The 20826-nt window shown below is 43.7% G+C and overlaps 1 protein-coding gene across 1 annotated transcript in view; it reads right to left on the reverse strand.

The window, feature by feature from the left end:
* The window catches only part of LOC140064909 (arf-GAP with SH3 domain, ANK repeat and PH domain-containing protein 1-like), a 131653-nt gene extending 118648 nt beyond the window's left edge, over window positions 1-13005 (reverse strand). Inside the window, exon 1 of the mRNA XM_072112231.1 lies at window positions 12683-13005. Within this exon, the coding sequence (XP_071968332.1) occupies window positions 12683-12808 (126 nt within the window). The 5' untranslated portion in view covers window positions 12809-13005. The remainder of the gene's footprint in view (window positions 1-12682) is intronic.
* Between the last annotated feature and the right edge of the window lie 7821 nt (window positions 13006-20826).

Raw genomic sequence — 20826 nt, forward strand, 5'->3', positions numbered from 1 at the left:
ATTTACTAAGGCCCCACAGCCGCACTTTCGTTGGTTTTTCCTACGGATTGGGGATTTGCGCTGCTGGGACAGGTATTTAGCTGGGGATTGTGTCGCACGTGATGGGATTGTGGTGCAGCTGTGCCGGCTTTCATGTGACACAAATCATGGGGCGGGCCGTCGGATGATCCGACTGATTTGGACTGAGTGTGGGATTTAACTTTCAAATAGAATTGTTGCATGCTTGGTGCACCAAAGCTCCTTCGGCTATAAAGATTAAAAAGTGTTTAAACTCCCTCCATGGTTTTCTATGGGGTTCAGATCTTGAGGCAGTCGCTGGACATTAACAACTTTCAACTCCCTCCAAAGGTTTTCTATGGGGTTGAGATCTGGAGACTGGTGAGGCCACTCCAGGACATTGATATGCGACTTATGAAGCTGCTCCTTCGTTGCCCTGGTGGGGTGCTTGGGATCACTGTCGTGTTGAAAGACCCAGCCATGTTTCATCTTCAATGTATTGCTTATGGAAGAAGGTTTGCACTAAAAAAACTTACGATACATGGCCCCATTCATTCTATTAAGTACAGGAATCAGTCATCCTGGTCCCTTTGCAGAGAGACAGCTCCTTGTCATGATGTTGCCCCCCATTTTGCACAGTAGGTCTGGTGTTCTCTGGATGTAACTCACAATTCACTCTCCTACAAACACGAAGACTTGTGTTTCTACCAAACACTTCTACTTTGGTTTCCTCTGACCATATGACTTTCTCCCAATACTCTTCTGGAACATCCAAATGCTCTCTAGAAAACTGCAGACAGGCCCGGATATGTACTGGCCTCATCAGGGGGACACGTCTGGCACTGCAGGATCTGAGTCCCTGGTGGCATAGTGTGTTACTGACAGGAGCCTTTTTTACATTGGTCCCAGCTTTCTGCAGGTCAGTCACTGGGTCTCCTGTGTGGTTCTGGGTTATTTTCTCACCGTTCTTGTGATCATATTGACCCCACGGGGTGAGATCTTGCATGGTGCCCCTGATCATAAGGGATTATCAGTGGTCTTGTAGGTCTTTCATTTTCTAATAATTGCTCCCACAGCTGATTTCTTCACATCAAGCTGATGCCTATTACAGATTCAGTCTTCCCAGCCTGGTGCTAGTCTACAATTTTGTTTCTGGCGTCTTTTGACAGGTCTTTGGTCTTCACCATAGTGGAGTTTGGAGTGTGACTATTTGATGTTGTGGACAGGGGTCTTTTATTCAAGTTCAGGAGCCATTATTACAGGTAATGAGGGGAGGACAGAGGAGCCTCTTAAAGAAGAAGTTACAGGTCTGTGAGAGCCAGAAATCTCGCTTGTTTGTAGGTGACCAAACTTTCCACCATAATTTTCAAACAAATTCTTTAAAAATCAGATAATGGGATTTTATGGATTTGTTTTCTCATTTTGTCTCCCATAGTTGAGGTCCTGCCTATGATGTCACTTACAGCCGCCTCTCTCATCTTTTTAAGGGGGAACACTTGCACAATTGGTGGCTGAATGAAGATTTTTCCCCACTGTAGAAGGACCTATAAGATGGACAATTATCCATCTTATAGGAGCAATAAATCTTGTCCATGCCAGAACATACACCTTTTATTGGGATATGATTTTGGATGGCAGTGGAGAAAATTGACTATTTGTGTATATTATAATTACAATGGAAACAGGTACATAAAGTGAACCTATCACCAGCGACTCTCCTTCCCCCAAAAAACCACACACATTGCCTTTTAGATGTCTTTACACATGTTACACTGATGGTTTTATCCATGCAATTAGAGCCATCATATTTCTAAAAAAAATACTTTTATTGCTGCCTTCTGTTACTAAAGATCCACTCATGGAGGCGAGAGGAGCTCTTACTTACAGTAAAGCTACCCCGCCTCCTAACTGACATCAGCCCCGCTAACCAGTCCCACTTCAGGAATGAGGGAGTTGAGACAGACATTGGCTGTTTGTGACTCACTTAAGAGAATTCCTGAGGAAGGAGGGAATGAGGGGATTGAGAGAGACACTAGCTGTGTGGGACTCACTGAAGCGAATTCCTGAGGAGGGGTGAATGAGGGAGCTGAATTTTCTTCAGTTAGACACACAGTCAATGTCTCTTTCAAGTTCTTCATTCCTAAAGGAAGAGGGGAATGATGGAGCAGAGCTGAGTTGCACACAGCCAGCCAACCCCATAATGTACCCATCCCTCAGGAATTCTCTTTATCGGGTCACACACAGCCAATGTCTCTCTCAAGTCCCTCATTTCTGAAGGGGACCAGGTTATAAAGTGTCAGCATCAGATAGAAAGCAGGGTAGCTTTACGGTTTGTTGGAGCTTCCCCTTTAAAGGTTCCCTTTAAAAGCCAACAAATTGCTCAGACAGAAATTCTTTCCTTTAGATTCACACACTCAAGAATTAAATATATAGAAATTTCAATGTGATGTTGGATTGCCAAGAGAGCTGGTGCATAAGGAGTTAACCAAACAGGAACTGCAGAATCCGTTCCTGTGTAATAGCGTCATTATATTATAACAACTACAATCACCAAAAAAATGTGAATTCATTTTTATGACAAATGGGGCAATATTCACTATAAAAAGAAATGATTCCACTTATAGTAAAATACGTTGAATTTTAACTAGTTTTAAAATGATCAAATTTGTATGCGTGAGGCGTCACCTCACAGATCTTAAGTGTCATTTATAAACCGTGTAGACTGCAAATGCAGGAGAGGCCCGGGCTCCCGAGAGAGAAGTGCTGAAAAAGAAACCTTGCCACACAACCATCAGTCAGCGCTGTGTGTATGTGACATGAGGCTGTAGTTTCCTGCCTGGATCCTGCCTGATCATGTGATTTCTAATATATTTACTACTGTTAGAATTCACTTCCTTGAGCTAAAATACATGCCACGCATGCTATAGAGACGTGATGGCGAACCTTTTAGAGACCGGGTGCCCAAACTTCAACCAAAACCCACTTATTTACCATTGAGTGCCAACTTGACAATTTAAACAACAACTTATTGCTCTCTGTTCCACAATATTCAATCGTATCAGCCCCTGAGGACACCAATACAGTTGAAAGCAGGAAGGAAAATTCAGACATTATTGTAGCTTCTCTCCAGGGTCTCTTTGTACAGGAAGAATCATGGGTCCAGTAGTAGGACCTCCAAAAAATATTCTGGCCCTGTTCACAGCTTCTTACTCCTCTTGCAGTTCCAATCAGTCAAGGATACGTCACCTTAAAAGAGTGCCGAGAGCTGCATCTCAATTGTCTAGGACTGCAGGAAGATTTAAGTCCTGTCTGGTGAACTTTGTCCTGGGGCGATAGCCTGGGTGCCCACAGAAAGGTCCCTGAGTGCCACCTCTGGCACCCATGCCATAGGTGCGCCACCATCGCTATAGGGTGTCCTAACTAGAGATGAGCCCAATTGATTCGTAAATTCGGTACAAATCCAGGCACTGAATCAAACACAAGGCACATTATTTACTAAGGGTCGCGGATCGCACTTTCGTCTGACTTGTGCAGCTTTGACAGGTATTTAACAGGGGCTTGCATTGGGACTGTGCCACATGCCATCGGATTTTGGCGCAGCTGTGCTGGATTTCATGCGACAGAAATCGGGGGGTGTGCCGTGCAATCCGACTGATTCGGACTGAGCACGGGATTTAACTTTTGTGTCGCAAGACACAAGTGACACATGCAGGATATCGGGCGCACAGTCTTAGTGAATCGCGGCACAGGGCATGATCATTGGACAATGCACTTTCGGTGAACTCCAAAGAACGGGTAAGTAAATGAGCCCCACATTGTTTCTGATTTGCTTCAGAAATATCTGTAACACACGATAACAATGGAAGTCGAAGGGATAAGTTAAAATGTCCATCGATTTCCATTAGTGTCTGTTTGAATCACATCCGACTGAAAATTTTCAAAAATGTGTAAAATAAATTTACAAAATGAGATGGGAGCATTTTCCCAATTTCCAGGGCTATTGTAGCAACCGAAGCTGGACTGATTCCAGTTGGAGCTAAATCAAATCTTAGGAAAAATTTGAGTGAATTTGTAATTATTCCTTTATCTGTTATCCCAAGCAGTCCTAACATTTTTTAAAAATCTTATTACAATGTCATAAAATGTTTATAGAAGTACCTCACCCATCCACTGCCACACATTACAATCTTCCATGTTTCCCTGTCGCTTTCTATACTGCCCTCCAGGGAGGAAATCAACAACCTGACCTGTGACATCACTGGTGGCAGCGGTGACCTCAGTGGTGTTGACAGGTCACCACTAGAGCAAGTCATTAGTTGTCATCTGTCTCAGGTCGTGTCCACTGGAGACCAGGATACGTCAAATATTGGAGGACCTAACTACAACTGCAGAAGATGTTCTAATAGAAGATATGTCCAGTACTCCTTGATGTGCCCCTGTACTCCATGATGTGCCCCTTACTCCTTGATGTGCCCCTGTACTCATTGATGTGCCCCTGTACTCATTGATGTGCCCATGTACTCCTTGATGTGCCCCTGTACTCATTGATGTGCCCATGTACTCCTTGATGTGCCCCTGTACTCCTTGGTATGCCCATGTACACCTTGATGTGCTCATGTACTCCTTGATGTGCCCCTGTACTCCTTGGTATGCCCATGTACACCTTGATGTGCCCCTGTACTCCTTGATGTGCTCATGTACTCCTTGATGTGCCCCTGTACTCCTTGATGTGCCCCTGTACTCCTTGATGTGCCCCTGTACTCCTTGATGCGCTCATGTACTCCTTGATGTGCCCCTGTACTCCTTACTATGCCCATGTACTCCTCGATGTGCCCATGTACTCCTTGATGTGCCCTTGTACTCTTGATGTGCTCATGTACTCTTTGATGTGACCCTGTACTCCTTGATGCGCCCCTGTACTCCTTGATGTGACTGCAGCCGGGCACCAGGGGCACAGGCAAGCACACAGGTGCGCCTGCAACCCAGATCGCAGGGGCACTCTTGAGACTGCTCAATGCACATTAGAGAAAATGGGCAGGAGTTAAGGAGCTGCATGAGTGTGAAGGAGAGTAGACTGAGATACACACAGGCTGCAGCTGCCCCCCTCAGGACTCACCACACTCTGCTGGCAGGGAGCACTGTAATGTGAAATAAACTTACATAAAGTACTGACATCTTTAGCATCAGCATAGCATAGGCTATTGGAACCTGTCACCAGCTAAAAATGACATACCTGGTGACAAGTTTGCTTAAAGATTGTATTAAAATAAAATTTCCAGAACCATAACTCATCCCACTGGGTATCACCATTGCGTTAGATCAGTGTTTTAGTAACGTGGTTTATCCCCAGTCCACAGCAATGATCAGTCCACACTTAACAAAGATACAATAAGAAGCAATAACAGTTGGTTGTGGGAGGAAAAGGCACAATCACAAGTGAACAGACGCAGATGGAGACATTATTCATGACACCCTAACAGCATGTTTAGATACATTATATTTGCATGCAAATCTGTCATCCGGCGTCATACTGCAGCGTTGATCTATTGTGATCGAGTACTGCGCAGTACATGTGTTTAGGGGGTCAATATTATGCAACCAAAATAAACCTGTGATGTGCGCGGCTGCGTAATTCTAGGTTATTGCCGGACCAAAATTAGCACAGTGGTTTCCTATTATAGTAAAAATCCAAGGGTGTTCAACTTCCGTGTATAGAACTAAACCCACACTCACATGTTCCTGTTCACCGAATATACAATTGCCAATGATTTGATGTATGATAATACGACTTTACGACATTCTGGAAGCAAATTAATTTTTATTCAATTATTAAACTGTAAAAACAGTCAAATGACTACACGATCCGGCCTAAATTCATGTCGGCTTAATCCCTTATTTATCAGTGGATACCCAGGTAGATCCAATGGGGTCACAGGCAACAGCTATTAAAGGGAAGCCTTCATGGAGCTCGTAACCATTTCTATAATTTAGTTTACAGAGCTCGCCAGCGCCACCTGTCTATGAGAGTATGGCCATACGATGTGCATCTACTGTGTAGTGGTCGCACCAGTGTACTGCAGTTCAGCTCTCATTGTAGTAAAGTGCAGTAGCTCGGCACAGACACTACACAGTGTACGAGGCCTTCCGCTTCCTGCTCCATCCACTTTGACGTTCTGGTGCTGGCAGTCATTGAGAACAGCGGGTGTCGGACCCCTATGGCTTCTATATTGGCGACCATAAATCAGCTGGACAACTGAGCCAAGGTACAACTGCACTATGCACTATGACCGAGTGGGAACAGTAGTACGTTTTCTTTATGTTATATCTACTATTTGCTATGCAAACTTTTAAATTACACACTTATTATCACATTTCCTGAATGAGATCCCAATGCAGAAACGAGTGTACAGGTGGTCCCCTACTTAAGGACACCTAACTTACAGAATGACAGACCCCTCTGACCTCTGGTGAAGTCTCTGGATGTTACTTTACTCCCAGGCTGCAATGATCAGCTGTAAAGTGTCTATAATGAATCTTTATTGATAATAATTGGTTCCATTACAGCCAAAAATTTTGAAAATCCAATTGTCACTGGGGCAAAAAAAATTTTTGACTGGAGCTACAATTATAAAATATACAGTTCCGACTTACATATAAATTCAACTTAAGTACAGACTCAAGGAACTGCCTGGACTGTAATTCACACTAGAAGACATTTAGTGCTTCTAACCGTCATGTGGCACTGGAGAGTGACAAACCCCTTCTGAAAGGCGACAAAATACATAAAAGGGGTTTCTTATTTTAGATATCTATGGTATATTCACAGGAAATGTAAGGACCAGGCCCTTTCACTTTCTTTGTAATTTTGTGTTTTTCTGGCTGTGCTTCAAATGCACCAATTTTTTTGTGCTTACATTTTGGGGGCTTGTTTTCTGTAGGACAAACTGTAGTTTTAAGTGGCACCATTTTATATTCTGCCATTTTCTTACAGGCTTTTTCATGCACTCTTTTCTCTGGATGTGTTTTACCTACGTTAAACACACATCTACCGATACCAAATATATATACCGCAGTTACTTTTACGTTTTAATACATTTAAAAAAAAAACATTCTCCATATTGCATATTCAGATACCCATAACTTTTTTATACCAGGGTGAGGTGTCATTTTTTTGTGGGACCAGGTGACGTTTTTCATCGATACCATTTCGGGAACTAGTTAACCTTTTGATTGCTTTTTAGAATGTTTAAAAATAAATAAAGTATTAAATAAAAAATCAATATTTACAGAACAACAACAGGTTCGTTATGACGGAGCCCATGCAAAGACAAATTACCCAGCATTGCTCCAAGGAAACCAACAGTAGGGGGGTGTTATAAGGGAATAGAAGACACAACTGTACAGCACAGGAGCTGAGTTATAGGGTTATAGGATCATAAAAAGGAAATGTAAGATTTCTTTGCCATTCTTTGATATGCAGATGAAAGTTCCTTGTGAATACTAAATGATCCATCTACTGTTAGGAGCTATTTCCTCTTTTGTAGTGTATGAAAATAGCACCCATTTCTCCATACTGTGTTACTCCATCCAAACTGACACAATTATTAAATGTGAAACTGACTGAACCACCCATAGCCGTGCCCATATAGCAGTACTACCAATCTATCCACCTCTGCTTGCCTAATTCAGTGCAGTCTTCAGTGCAGGAAAACTATTCTTACAGAGGAGAAGCTTAAAAGGTCTCCAGACAATACCTGCTCCAGTAAAAAATACTTCATCTCAGAAATCAAATAAAAATAAGGATTTTGAGAAACAATCCCCCATTCTTCATTGCATATGTACACTTGAATGTATGTACAGTGGGTACAGAAAGTATTCAGACCCCTTTAAATGTTTCACTCTTTGTTTCATTGGAGCCAGTTGGTAAGATTGAAAAAATCCTTTTTTGCTCAGTAATCAATACTCTGCACCAAATCTTGACAGAAAAAAAAAAATGTAGATATTTTTGCTGCTTTATTAAACAAGAAAAACTGAAACATGCTGTCCATTTCCTTCTGATCCTTCTTGAGACAGTTCTACTCTTCCATTGGAGTCCAGCTGTGTTTAATTAAACTGATTGGACTTGATTAGGAAAGGCGGCACACCTGTCTATAGAAGACCTCACAGGTCACAGTGCATGTCCTAGCGCAGTGATGGCTAACCTATGGCACTGGTGCCAGAGGTGGCACTCAGAGCCCTTTCTGTGGGCACTCAGGCCATCACCAGAGATGACTCCAGGTATCTTCCTGCAGTCCCAGACAGCCCAGGACTTGCTGTGCACAGAGCTATTTTAAAGTGACAGGACTACCTGGGACTATTTTCTGCTTTATTGGTGTCCTCAGGTGCTGGTATCAATGAAAACTGTGACAGAGAAGGGAGTATAAATCACAAATTAAATTTCTGTGTTGGCACTTAGCGATAAATAAGCGGGTCTTTGTTGTAGTTTGGGCACTCGGCCTCTAAAAGGTTTGCCATCACTGTCCTAGCGCATGAGAATCATGAGGAGGTCTAAGGAACTGCCCAAGGAGCTCAGAGACACAATTGTGGCAAGGCACAGACATAGCCAAGGTTACAGTTCCACAAAGTCAACTATCACTATCACATATGAAAGACGCATATAGTCTGCAAAAATACACATGAAGGACTCCCATACTATGAAAAATAAGATTCTCTGATTGAATGTCTTGGTGTTAATAGCGGTGGAGAAAAGCTGACGCTGCTGTTCACCTGCCAAATAAAATCCTAACGCATGGTGGTGGCCAAAGTTTCACCTTCCAACAAGACAATGACCCTAAGCACACAGCTAAAATAACAAAGCAGAGGCTTCAGAACATCTCTGTGACCATTCCTGACTGGCCCAGCCAGAGCCCGGACCTAAACCCAATGGAGCATCTCTGTAAAGACTGGAAAATGGCTTCTACCAACTTTCACCATCCAACCTGAGGGAACTGGAGAGGATCTGCAGGGAAGAGGTGGAGGATCCCCAAATCTAGGAGTGAAAAACTTGTTGTATATTCCCAAGAAGACTCCTGGCTGCACCAGCTCCAAAGCTTCTACTCAATACTGAGCAAGGTGGAAGGAGACTTATGGCCATGTGATAGTTCAGTTTTCTTGATTCATAATTAACAATATCTAAATTTCATTTTTTTTTCTGTAAAGATGCGGCAGAGTGTACATTAATGAGCAAAAAAAAAATAACTTTCAATTGGCTGCAATGAAACAAAGAGTGAAAAATTTCAAGGGGTTCTGAATACTTTCCGTACCCACTGTATGTTCCGAACACGGAAATGGACAAACACCTGTAGCAGTGGCTTATATTCCCTATGAGTGAATGGATCTGGCATGCAATCCATCCACCCAATGTAGGACGCCCCATACACATTCAATGGTTGGCTACAGTTGATGTATATGTCCAGCTTTAAGCCTCCTTTACACAGACCTTTCCAGTCCATAACAGTGGTCCAGGTGATGCCCATATTTCCCAGACTAAATGCTGTTCCCATAATCATAGTCAAACGAAGAGGTCCTACCTCCCAGCCGGCTTACAAACAGTAATGGACTACAATATAGGCAGTTTGGGCAGTAGCCCGGGGCCCAGGGCTTGTAGAGGGCCCGTGGCCACCTGAATGCACCCACCAAATTTTATACTTAGAAGCACATTCGCCCATGAAATCCTCAAACATCAATTTATGCTCTCAATACACATGAACACAGGAGCCATATTAGGACCTTTTAAGGTCTTCCAAAGGTTCTGAAACTGCAGATGGAGAGCAGGTAGAAGGGACAAATCCTCCATTGATCCTTGATTCTTGTACCACATGTAGGATTGCAGGGGCTATAATAATCATACAGCCCAGGGCCCCAGGCAGTATTATTCTGCCCTAACCTACAGCCCCCTACTGAAAAAACAATTATAGTATGGGACACCCTCTACAGAAATTTTTTTGTTGTCCACATGCTAAATTAATTTCTATGGGATCATACACACGGCTGTGGTTTTCATAAGTTCAATGCCTGAGCCTCAAAACTCAAAGCAGGTCCAGTTCCTGCCCAAGTTTGAGGCTTGGGCAGTCTTTTGCCAAGAACAGATGATCATGTAGAGGTTGGGTGAGGTTGTAGTTCAGAGGGGAGTGTCATATATGACTGTGATGCCAGGAGTCAGGGCCCGGGGGCAGTATTAAGTCTGGGCAATACAGTAGGAATCATCTCAGGGTGCTCCTCATCTCTGACTCTATAGAGGCAACATTCATGCAACCTCATCCTGTATCATCCACGTTGCCTATTTTACTCCATCAACTGCTTCCTCCAATGCCACCCTAGCCGAGGATCGACGAACCTGTGGCCCGGATGACAAAGATAACACTTAAAGTCCTCTCTTTGGGCACCATGATGTCACCCAGCATACAGTTCGCCAGACATGGCCTCCTCCAGCACTCCTAGATAGTCCAGGACATGACATGCACATGCCCCCTTTACCACCCTTCACCCATCCAAATTACCAAAGCCGATGTAAAATCTACTTCTACAAAACTGTTTATGGGAAATGGACATGTGCACAATGTTTTGAGTGTTTCCATTAATTGTGTCCGGTGCTGGACTTTTTGAACACAAATGCAATTTGTAAATGCCCAATTAACCAACTTTATGGCCCAGATTTATCAAAACTAGTGTACAGAGTGCAGAGTGCAGCAGATTAATCATTAATCTGGCGCCCCCTGCAGTGCTCCGGCAAAATGCACCATTTTTTATGCATTTTTTTCGTGCTTTAGAATCATGGCGCACGTCAGTAATAAATGTGGCGCAACTAAACAGTAACACCTCCTTTATGTGCACATTTATCTGTCTTGCCGGACACATCTGTGGCACAAAACTGGCGCTGACACTGTATAAATACATGTACAAGCAGTTTGCACGTTCTTTTCAGTTCAAAGTCAGACAGAAAACTGGCGCAAACGCTTTAATAAATGTGGGCCCCAAATGTCTTCCATCCAAACACCTGCTCTACGTGATGCGTATTATGCACAGATTTTCTGTGCCAAATATCCACAGCGCAATTCAGTAACAGCGCAGTGAAATGCCAATCACACAGGCCGCATTTATCAAAAACAGTTTGCCTGTGTAGTGTGCAGGGGGACCCAGATATGTGGCACCCGTTCTTCATGAATCTGGCGCCCCTGTACTGCTCCGGCAGAGCACACCAACTTTTTTTTGGTGCACCTTTAACATGGGGCTTGCGACACACTTCTGTTGGACTTTGCATGATAAATCTGACGCACGGTCCAACTGAGCACCAGTTCAGTGCAACAATTTATGACGCATTGGGTATAGTATTTATAAATACATGTGCAGGTAGTTTGCACTGAAAAGAATGTGCAAAGTCAGACAGAAAATTGGCGCAAACACTTTAATAAACGTGGGCTGATTGGGTCTTCCACCCACAAATCTCAGCGCAATTCAGTTGCAGCGTAGTAAAATACCAACCACACAGTGCTTAAAAAAAAATCTGCATTTATGATCTGAATATATTTGCTGTGAATTGCGATGTGGAATTCATCTTTTATATCGCATGGGTTACGCTCCAGCATAAAACACGTCAACCAAAACGCAACAAAAAGCAGATGATTTCAGCTGAACGGCTGCAGAAATTCTGCATTGTGGGCGGATAATCTAAAGTGTCATTGTCAAGATCCACCTAAGAACCTGCCTAAGGGAGCGTTCACACTGTCACCTCCATTGCATTTTGCTTGCGTTTCCTGTCCGTATCCGTTTTTTAGCGCGTCCATTATGCATCTGCTATACTGTATTTTTCACACCCGCAAAAAAACTAAAGGTTTAACATTTTAACATTTGAAAACTTAACACCTTGGTTCCCCATCCTCATCAGTGCAGAAAAACGGATCTGTCATCAGTCTTTTTTTTTTTTGGCGTACAATAGACTTCTATCGCCCTTCCATGATCTGCACAAGTGAAAAAAGTACCTACAGGTATTGTAATTTTTTTTCATGGACAATGGATCAATAGAAAAAAAATCTAATTTAAAAACACCCATAATAAAGAGTGTTTAAGTGAGGCTTACGAGAAAATCAAGGAAATACGGATGAGTAAAATGACACTAGTGTGAATGAGTCTCTTTTCTGGATAATTTGCCATCCTGATGGATTCACAGGTGATGCAGAGGGTCTGCTGGTAAGTTGGGGGCTATGGGAAGGTTTTTGTTTCAACTTTGTTCACATCTACAACCGGATTTCCATTTATCAATCAATTTCAGTCACAAGAAAACTTCAATCCCGGTGAGGACGGATGCGTCATATGACGGATCTCCATAGACCCTGCTGGCTATAATGGGGGTCATTCTGCTTTCCATTATTTTGCAGGACAAGGGTAGTGTCTTGTGCCTGGGATTTTTGGATGGAATTTCTCACGTAGATGTGATCCTACGCTTTAGGCCAAGTGCTAACACAGATTCCATCACAACATGTCACAAGTCCCCAGTTCCTTTAAGGCTTTTCCTATCAGACCTTACCCAAAATACCAAAAACCAAAAGTTTTAACCCTGTATATACCAGTCTGCAAAGTTTGCCATCCATAATCATAATGACACCTCCACCCAGTGCTGCAGAGCCATAAGTAGCAGAGAGTCACTTACCTCCTCAATGCTGCTCACTGTGTTCCTGCAGCTGCTCATCCTGGTGGTGAAGGAGGATGTGGTGGGTGAGCTGTGGTCCTCCAGGGTCTCCGTGATAAACTCACTAACACTGATGAGATCGGGCATGGTGCTGATGGGTAAGGGGGCAACCAGCAGGAGGGCAAGGGTTCCTGTAGTGTGTGAACAGTGCTCTGCGGTTGCCAGCTTGCCTGGTGTATGTATGTATCTATGTGTGTATATATTGTATCAGCTGCACTGCTGTGTATCAGTATAGACTGTCTATTGTATCTGCTGCAGCTCCTCTCACTCTTCTGCTGCAAGTGAATGAAAAGGGGAACTGTAGCGCGCGTGCGCACAGGACGCCGGGGGGCTCCAGGAGAGTGGGAAGGATGTGAGGAAAGAATTGATGGGGGTTGGAGAGGAGATAGTCTGAATAGGGATGGATGGAGAGGAGGGGGGCTTGTAGAAGGACATGGCTACAATACAAGCTTTAGTTACAGAATAACCAGCAGGGAGAAAGGGAGGAGAATCTCTGCCAAGGAGAAGGGGAAGAAAACTCAGCCAACACAAGGAGCCTGAGGAAGATGCCTGCAGAGTATTACTAGACTATCTGCAGAAATTGCTGAAATAACAATTACTCTTCTCTGTGGAAATTCTCCCTTCAGCACCCGTATAGAGCCATGTTCACACGCAGTGTATTTATTGCAAAAAAATACCTTCATGGCTTCCACACAGGGTGTTTTTTGCGGCTGCGTTCACACGTGGCCTCTGCATTGCGTTTTGAAACGTAATACAATAGCATTTTTATCACGTTTACGTCGCATTTTGTAATGTCATGAGGCATCTCCTCTACTCAGCGTTTACGTTTCAAAACGCAATGTCAACGTCTCGTGTGAACGCAGACTGAGCATTTCTGCACATGTGCAGCACATCTATCCCTAGAATATTCATGTGAGGTCGGATTAGACGCTTCCACACATGGGGTGGGGGGGTTATCTCCGCCAGGGGCGTAACTTGAGGTGGTGCAGAGGTTGCGGTCGCACCGGGGCCCAAGAGGTTTAGGGGGCCCTTGTGGTGTCACTTTCCCATATGAGAAGACTAGTACTATAAACCATACATTATAGTCAGGGCCTGGCACTGACTTTGCACTGGGGCACATCAGCTTCTAGTTACGCCACTGATTGCCGCTGCTATGCCAGTTTTTGGTGTCGAACCGCTGAAATGATCCCAATTACAATTAAGAAATTGTGATTTATTTTGCGGTGTCATGTGGGCGTGGAGGGGCGTGGCCGATGGTGAAGTGGGCGGGCCTGAGTACTTTCAAAAATCCTACATAGGTTTTTTTTGCAGACTACACTAGGTCAGACCTGGCATAGTTTTTCCCGTTAGCGTGGCTACCCAACGGATACATCAAGAGACCTCTGCTTCTCGATGTGTCTGGCCAGACGGGGGTTGGTGGTCCATCAGCATATGATAAATTCCCTATATAGTGCTACGTAAAACAGCTTTTTGGGGCGTTTTCATGACACTAATTTGTATTTTTTTATAGTAATTTGAAAAGCAGATAAATTTTTTTTTACAAAATTCCATAATTTTTTTTTTTTTTGCTTTTTTGTCTATTCTGATGCATTGTTTTTTTGTTTTGTTTTTTTCAAATACATCTATTAGGTTTTGTTTATGAAGTTTTGTTTTAATATAACATCAGGCGTGTGATGAATGATGTGAAAGGTTATGGGAACTGGTCAATAGATGAGCGTCTGTTTTCCATAAGTATTTTGTCTCAATTATCGCCTGGAATAACGGAAGAACAGAACGGAGACCTATAGTGTAGCTGTGGACGGGGCCGGAGCTGCCATAAGCTTAGGCCAAGGGCCATAAACGACAGGTCCATGGTCCATTGTTCGTGGCCTGTGTATCATCAGCCTGCCAGGCCTGATGACCACAATGAAGACTGTCTGAGCCGCAAACAGCCCAATGGGCACCTACCATGACTTTTTAGTAAAAGTGCGGCTTAGAAAGTCTTCATTGTGGTCATCCGGTGTCATTGTGGTCACTGGTGTTCTCTGCGACTATGTTGTGTCCCTCTGATATTCCTCCTGTAAATTAATAAATATTTAAAGGTATCCCGTAACTACAATCTACCTACCCGCACAAAGGCTACATGCACACAGGCCTCAATATGTGCATATTGCACAGTTGGACAATGGCGGGTGAGCATTGCACCTCCATATGTACTGGAATAGGACCTGCTTTATATTTTGCAGTGCGTGCACAATAGACTTCTATTAGGGCTGTGTGCTGGCCTCAATTTGTGTGTCAAGCTCATGGCCCCCAAATATGGCCATGTGCATCGGGCTTAAGTGCTGTGTTATGTAGGGCTATGCAGTGGGCGTTGTTCTTGCTGTGGAGCCGGAGCCCTAGGGTGCTCTGCTTATGCCCCCAATGCACTTCAGTGTAATTTACATATTTTGTCGGTTAACTTTTGGCACAGAAGGAGCAGCTGGGAATTAAAAACAACGTTATGGGTGACATGTGTTGGCATAACCCTACATAACATAGCAGTTCAGGTACGTAAATTGTGGTGACGGACAACCTTCAAGTTTATATCAGGAATCTGTATTCGGATATATCAGAAGAAATCACCTCCCCCTTGGTCATGAATGACATTTCCTATAACCTAATTGGGTACTTGTAGGCTCATTTTCAATATCTACATTGCTGTATTGGGTTGAGGACACTACAGTGCGCCTCCAGCCTCCCTTACACTGCACTTTAAGGCATTTTGGAAGGCATTTGCAACATCCCCCACCGGGGCCTAGCCTTTTCTCGGGGCCTGTAGTCAGCCGGAGCCCGCAGTACCTGAGTGGCTGGCGGTTGCGGCCTAAGCACGCTTGTGTCACGGTGCTTGGTATGGGGAACCGGAGGGCTGTCCTACAGCCTGGCAGGTCTCCAGCAGGGAGGTGTTGGCAAGAAATGATGAGGGAGAGGCTTCTATAGCGGATCTCCCTGGGGCAACCCTTTGGTGTCTAGAGTATGAGTCTCTGTGTGGTGGACAGGGTGCCCGTGATGGTGACAGCCGGAGTAGCAGGGACCAGACGGAGGCAGAGGTTGAACAGAAACACTTACAGTTCTTTATTGGAACCGACAGGAACATCAGCAACGTGCCTTTAAAGGGGTATTCTCGCCTGGGCATTCACATTCAGTTTCACTAATCTTCCATTTATAAACATTTCTTCAATTGGATGTTATTAAAAAAAATGTTCCTGTGTGAAGATAATTTCTCATATATGTAGTCATTCTGTCCCTTAGAAACGAGATGGCTTCCTCGGTTACGACCACGTCACACTCTGGCAGCAGTGGCCAGACATGAGCTATTGAGTCTTGTCTGACCTCCTGGATTCAGTGATCATTACCACAGGACGGCTGTGGGTCATGTAGTAAATCCCGGACATTTCATATACAAAAACAATTTGTTTCTTTGTGCCATCCCTCCAGCAGACGTGGCCGTATCCGAGGAAGCTATCTCGTTTCTAAGGGACAAAATGACTACATTTATGAGAAATTATCTTCACACAGGAACATTTTTTTTAATAACATCCAATTGAAGAAATGTTTATAAATGGAAGATTAGTGAAATGTTTATGTATGGCAGATTTATCAAACTGAATGTGAATGCCCAGGCGAGAATACCCCTTTAACAGAATGGTGGAGTGCTGGAGAGGTATTTGGAGGAAGCCACAGGAGGTAGATCGCCAGCCTGGATGCAGAGGGCAGGCTGGGAGGTAGCTGTGTCCTAATAGGAAGCTTCAGCTTGTCCTAGAGTGCTGCAGGTATCACCCTTGAAGGTAGGATGATACCCCTTTCCTCACTAACTCTTATCTATTAGCTCCACTCTTCAGAGGCAGGGGCTAGGCTCTTCCTGCTCTGGTATGGTATGCTGGCTGGATAGAGTCTGGACTGGGATAACCCAGTCTGCTTCTTCTCATCTGAGCTAGGCTAAAACTAGTCTCTTCTAGTGTCCTGCAGACCCTCAGGTCTGCCTGGAACTGAGCTCTGGAATCTTCCTGGCCAGGGGTTCTGTAGCCCCCAGGTCAGGTGGTGGCCGCTCCTCCAACTACATCCCAGCCCACATTGGGCAGAATGCAATACAAGTGATTGGACGACAGATCTTGCATCATACAAAACACTCAACTCCTGCCCTGCCAGGCAGGATCCACCACTGCAACGTCCCCTGTGTGATGTAGTGACATGCTGTGGGACGTATTCGCAAGCACTCCTTCGCCTTGCATCGGCGAGGGTGTTGCACATTTTGCTACCTAAAAAACTTGTACCATGGTTGCAATCTCTCTTTTTCTTCCTTTTTTTGCAATACCGCTCACTGTGAACTATACTTGCCCTGTGATGTCTTTCCCCATAGTGTGACCATGGTGATTAACGTGGAATGTTGCACACGAATAAGCAGTGAGAAATGTGTAAGACTAAAAAAGGTTTGGTAATGGCAACGCAAGTTTTAAATATGTAAAAATTCGCATATTTTTTAAAATTCTTTTTTTTGCTAACCATGTTGATCCAGCACTTACTAAGAACAGTTCCAGGACCTTCATAACAAAGTCAAACTGATGGTAGATGTCCTTTAAAGGGAACCTGTCACCGCTTTTCCAAAAAAATGAAACTAAGACAGGTTCCCATAGAGCCCTTTAGTCCTAAGGGCACCTATTTATCAACTAACACTGGCGATGCATAGAAAAGCAAAAAATCACATTTTATTCTGTACCTGGTAACCAGGGAGAACCCAGCGAGTCCACGTGGGAGGATCACCGCGGCTCGAGTCCTGGCCCTCCTCTGTGCACATCAGCCAGCGCACGCCCCCTGTATGATTTTTTCCACGCGCACTGGCCGCTCTCAGCTGTGTCAATGCTTATCAGCGAGCAGGAAGCCAGGGAGCCGCGTGACGTAGGAAAGATGGAGGCGTGCGCTGGCTTATGTGCACAGAGGAGGGCGAGGACTCGAGCCACGGTGATCCTCCCACGTGGACTCGCTGGGTTCTCCCTGGTTACCAGGTACAGAATAAAATGTGATTTTTTGCTTTTCTATGCATCGCCAGTGTTAGTTGATAAATAGGTGCCCTTAGGACTAAAGGGCTCTATGGGAACCTGTCTTAGTTTCATTTTTTTGGAACAGCGGTGACAGATTCCCTTTAAGACTGTATTTTCATCACCAATTTTATTTTTATCTGGACCCTGATTTGTTTTAGCCAAGCCAAGGGCAGCTTGTTTGCCCACCTAGGGGGTATGTAGGACCATTATTAAACCAATTTGGAGTTCATGCTAAGTGGACCCAGTTGGCACTGGCCATTGCACTTGTCCCAGCAACTCAGGTACTTTCCCATACCGTGTTATCTGTGGTAACTGCTGTTCCCCACTTGTGATGTGACACAACCACCAAGAGGCTGAAACCAGTCATTGATTCTCTACATGTACATATATACTACTATGCACCCTATAAAGGTTAACTAGTTCTGTATTTACAATATGTCTGCAAATGTTACATCCTGAGATTTCAAAGGCTCTAATTAGTTAATTAGGCAATATATTTATTTCTCTAAGAATTTTTCTGGAGACTCAGACTTACCATATTTTTGGGACTATAAGGCGCCCAAAAAATCCTTTGATTTTCTCAGAAATCAAAGGTGCGCCTTATAGTCCAGTGCGCCTTATATATGAACCCTACTTACAGACAACAGCTGCCTTGAATTGTGAACAGGTCTGCCACCTGCTGGGAGATTTTTTTATAGGTTGTATGAGATTTCACATCAAAGAGGGAAAGGACATTTCATACCCTACTTGAGGCATCTAGAGGTTTAATGGGTAAAATCTGGTGACAGGTTCCCTTTTACGTTCATTTTCTGGGGCCGAACATCAAAACCTTTGCATGCAGATAGCCTAAATGCTAGGCATTTGGTTACATTTTTCACTGAAAATATTCTTGAGCCTTAATCTCAGAATCACTGAGTGTATACAGGCGGTCCCCTACTTAAGAACACCGGACTTACAGACGACCCCTAGTTACAAACGGACCTCTCGATTTTGGTAATTTCCTGTACTTTAGCCCCTGGCTACAATAATCATCTATAACAGTTATCACAGGTGTCTGCTATTAAGAATTATTATTAATCCTGGTTCTTATGGCAATCCAACATTTTTAAAATCCAATTGTCATAGAGTCCAAAATTTTTTTTGCCTGGGGTTACAATTATAAAGTATACAGTTCCGACTTACATACAAATTCAACTTAAGAACAAACCTACAGAACCTATCTTGTACGTAACTGCCTGTATGTATAATTGAAACTTCATACACACATCAAGTAGATACATTTTTTATGACAGATTAATAGCTTGAATTTTTTGTTTGCAGTCTTTTTTTTATGTGAACATAGCCTCCCCATTAAACATATTTGTCTGAGAAACCAAATGGTTTATTCATCTTGGTTTGGATGGAAGTATGGGAGAGGGATGTGATGTCACGGAAGAGACGCCTCTCATGTGAGGTCACCTCCCTGTCCCGGCATGGATGCAGGAGGCATTCTTAATTAGCTGCCCGGAGAGAGGGACATCTTGTGTGTCAAGCTTAGAGGAGGACAGCGCCGGTATGGGAATAAAGAGGAGCATAGGTGAGTATCCTTAGATGTTTTTTTTAATGTTTCATTTACTTTAACAACCAATTCCCCAGATGCCGGGGCCCCCTGACACTGTGGGCCCCGTAGCAGCTGCTATGACTGCTACCCATTTACTTCCGCCCCTGGTTAAGATTCAACATATGGCAACGACGTATGCTACTAAATTCACATACAGTGAGGTACATGACCCTCTCCCCCAAATGCTTGAGAGAGGAGCGTTGCCGATATTCGAGGTGTATATGATGTATACTGGGTAGATGGAAGAAAAAACGATACCTCCGTCTACAAGTAGACTCTTCGTATACATAAAAAAAGATATTATCCTACGCTAAGCTTTTTGGGATGGTCAGGGAGTAATAAAAATATGAAACTGCAGAAGGGCGGTGACTCATTTTGGAAAGTCTGAGGGTACAAGGCGTTGGTACTAAGTAGCTGTGAACATTCCTATGACTATTGGCATAACCTGACATGTAAACAGTCTCTATACTGGACCGTCATACCTGAGCCTTTACTTGTATTAAGATGTAGATTTAGCAGTGTAAATTATGTTTGCCTCTTTTTATTTTCGATCTCAGCTTTTCCATATGTTTTGTTAAACCTCCTCAGAAATAAATCTGCCACTCACTGCTATAATCATAGCACTTATAAAAATAGAATCTTCAAACAATGAGTAAAATGGCAGTTCTCGAGCAGCAGCTGTCTTTAGTTTGCTGCCGAATTTTATCCGCGCAGCATTAAAGCGATTCCTAATTCCCCCTGCCCCGTGTGCTATTCAGCGCTTACCAGGTGCCAGTCACTTATTGAAATATCCGGTGGCCCATGTTCTCTAAGTGGCGTCTTGCCATCAATTATTCTAAGCCTAGCAGACACCTAAGACCTAGATACAACTCGACATCCTTAAATTGATTCGTAATTATCCTCTCGATGCGTGTGCTGAATTTTCATGCTATTTTATTAAATCGCTCTTTGAAGGTTTCTGTACGAATGCCAAGAAGAATGTTCTGTAAGTCAATGGATTGGCTTCACAGGCCCCGATAATGAGCTACAGAATTTTTCACGTGGAAGGAAATTACATTTTAATGGAGGCGTATAGTTTTAGTGTAAAGTACTTCGACATATGCGGATAAATGCATCTGCCTAATGTTACTATGCATTTATGTTATAGGTTATAGAGGGCAGCAATGTGAGAAGGCATCCAACTTTAGAGGGCGTGAGGTGTCAGGTAAATTATCTCTCAATCTACATGGAATACAGAAGGATTTAGTGTAGATTGTGAACCACATTCACACTGGGTAAAGAGAGGATAGATCTGCTGTTAATCTGCAGCAACAAACAGCCATGAGGCAAGTTGAGCCTCTCGCCTCAGACAGCATCAACTGTAAGTAGGTAGCAGGCAGCATCAAGTCCTCAATCAGAAGGCTCTGACAAGTACAAATAGCATATCTTCCCAAGCAATGTCAACATGG

This window comes from Engystomops pustulosus, chromosome 6, assembly GCF_040894005.1.
Source record: "Engystomops pustulosus chromosome 6, aEngPut4.maternal, whole genome shotgun sequence".
Taxonomy (NCBI): Eukaryota; Metazoa; Chordata; class Amphibia; order Anura; family Leptodactylidae; genus Engystomops; species Engystomops pustulosus.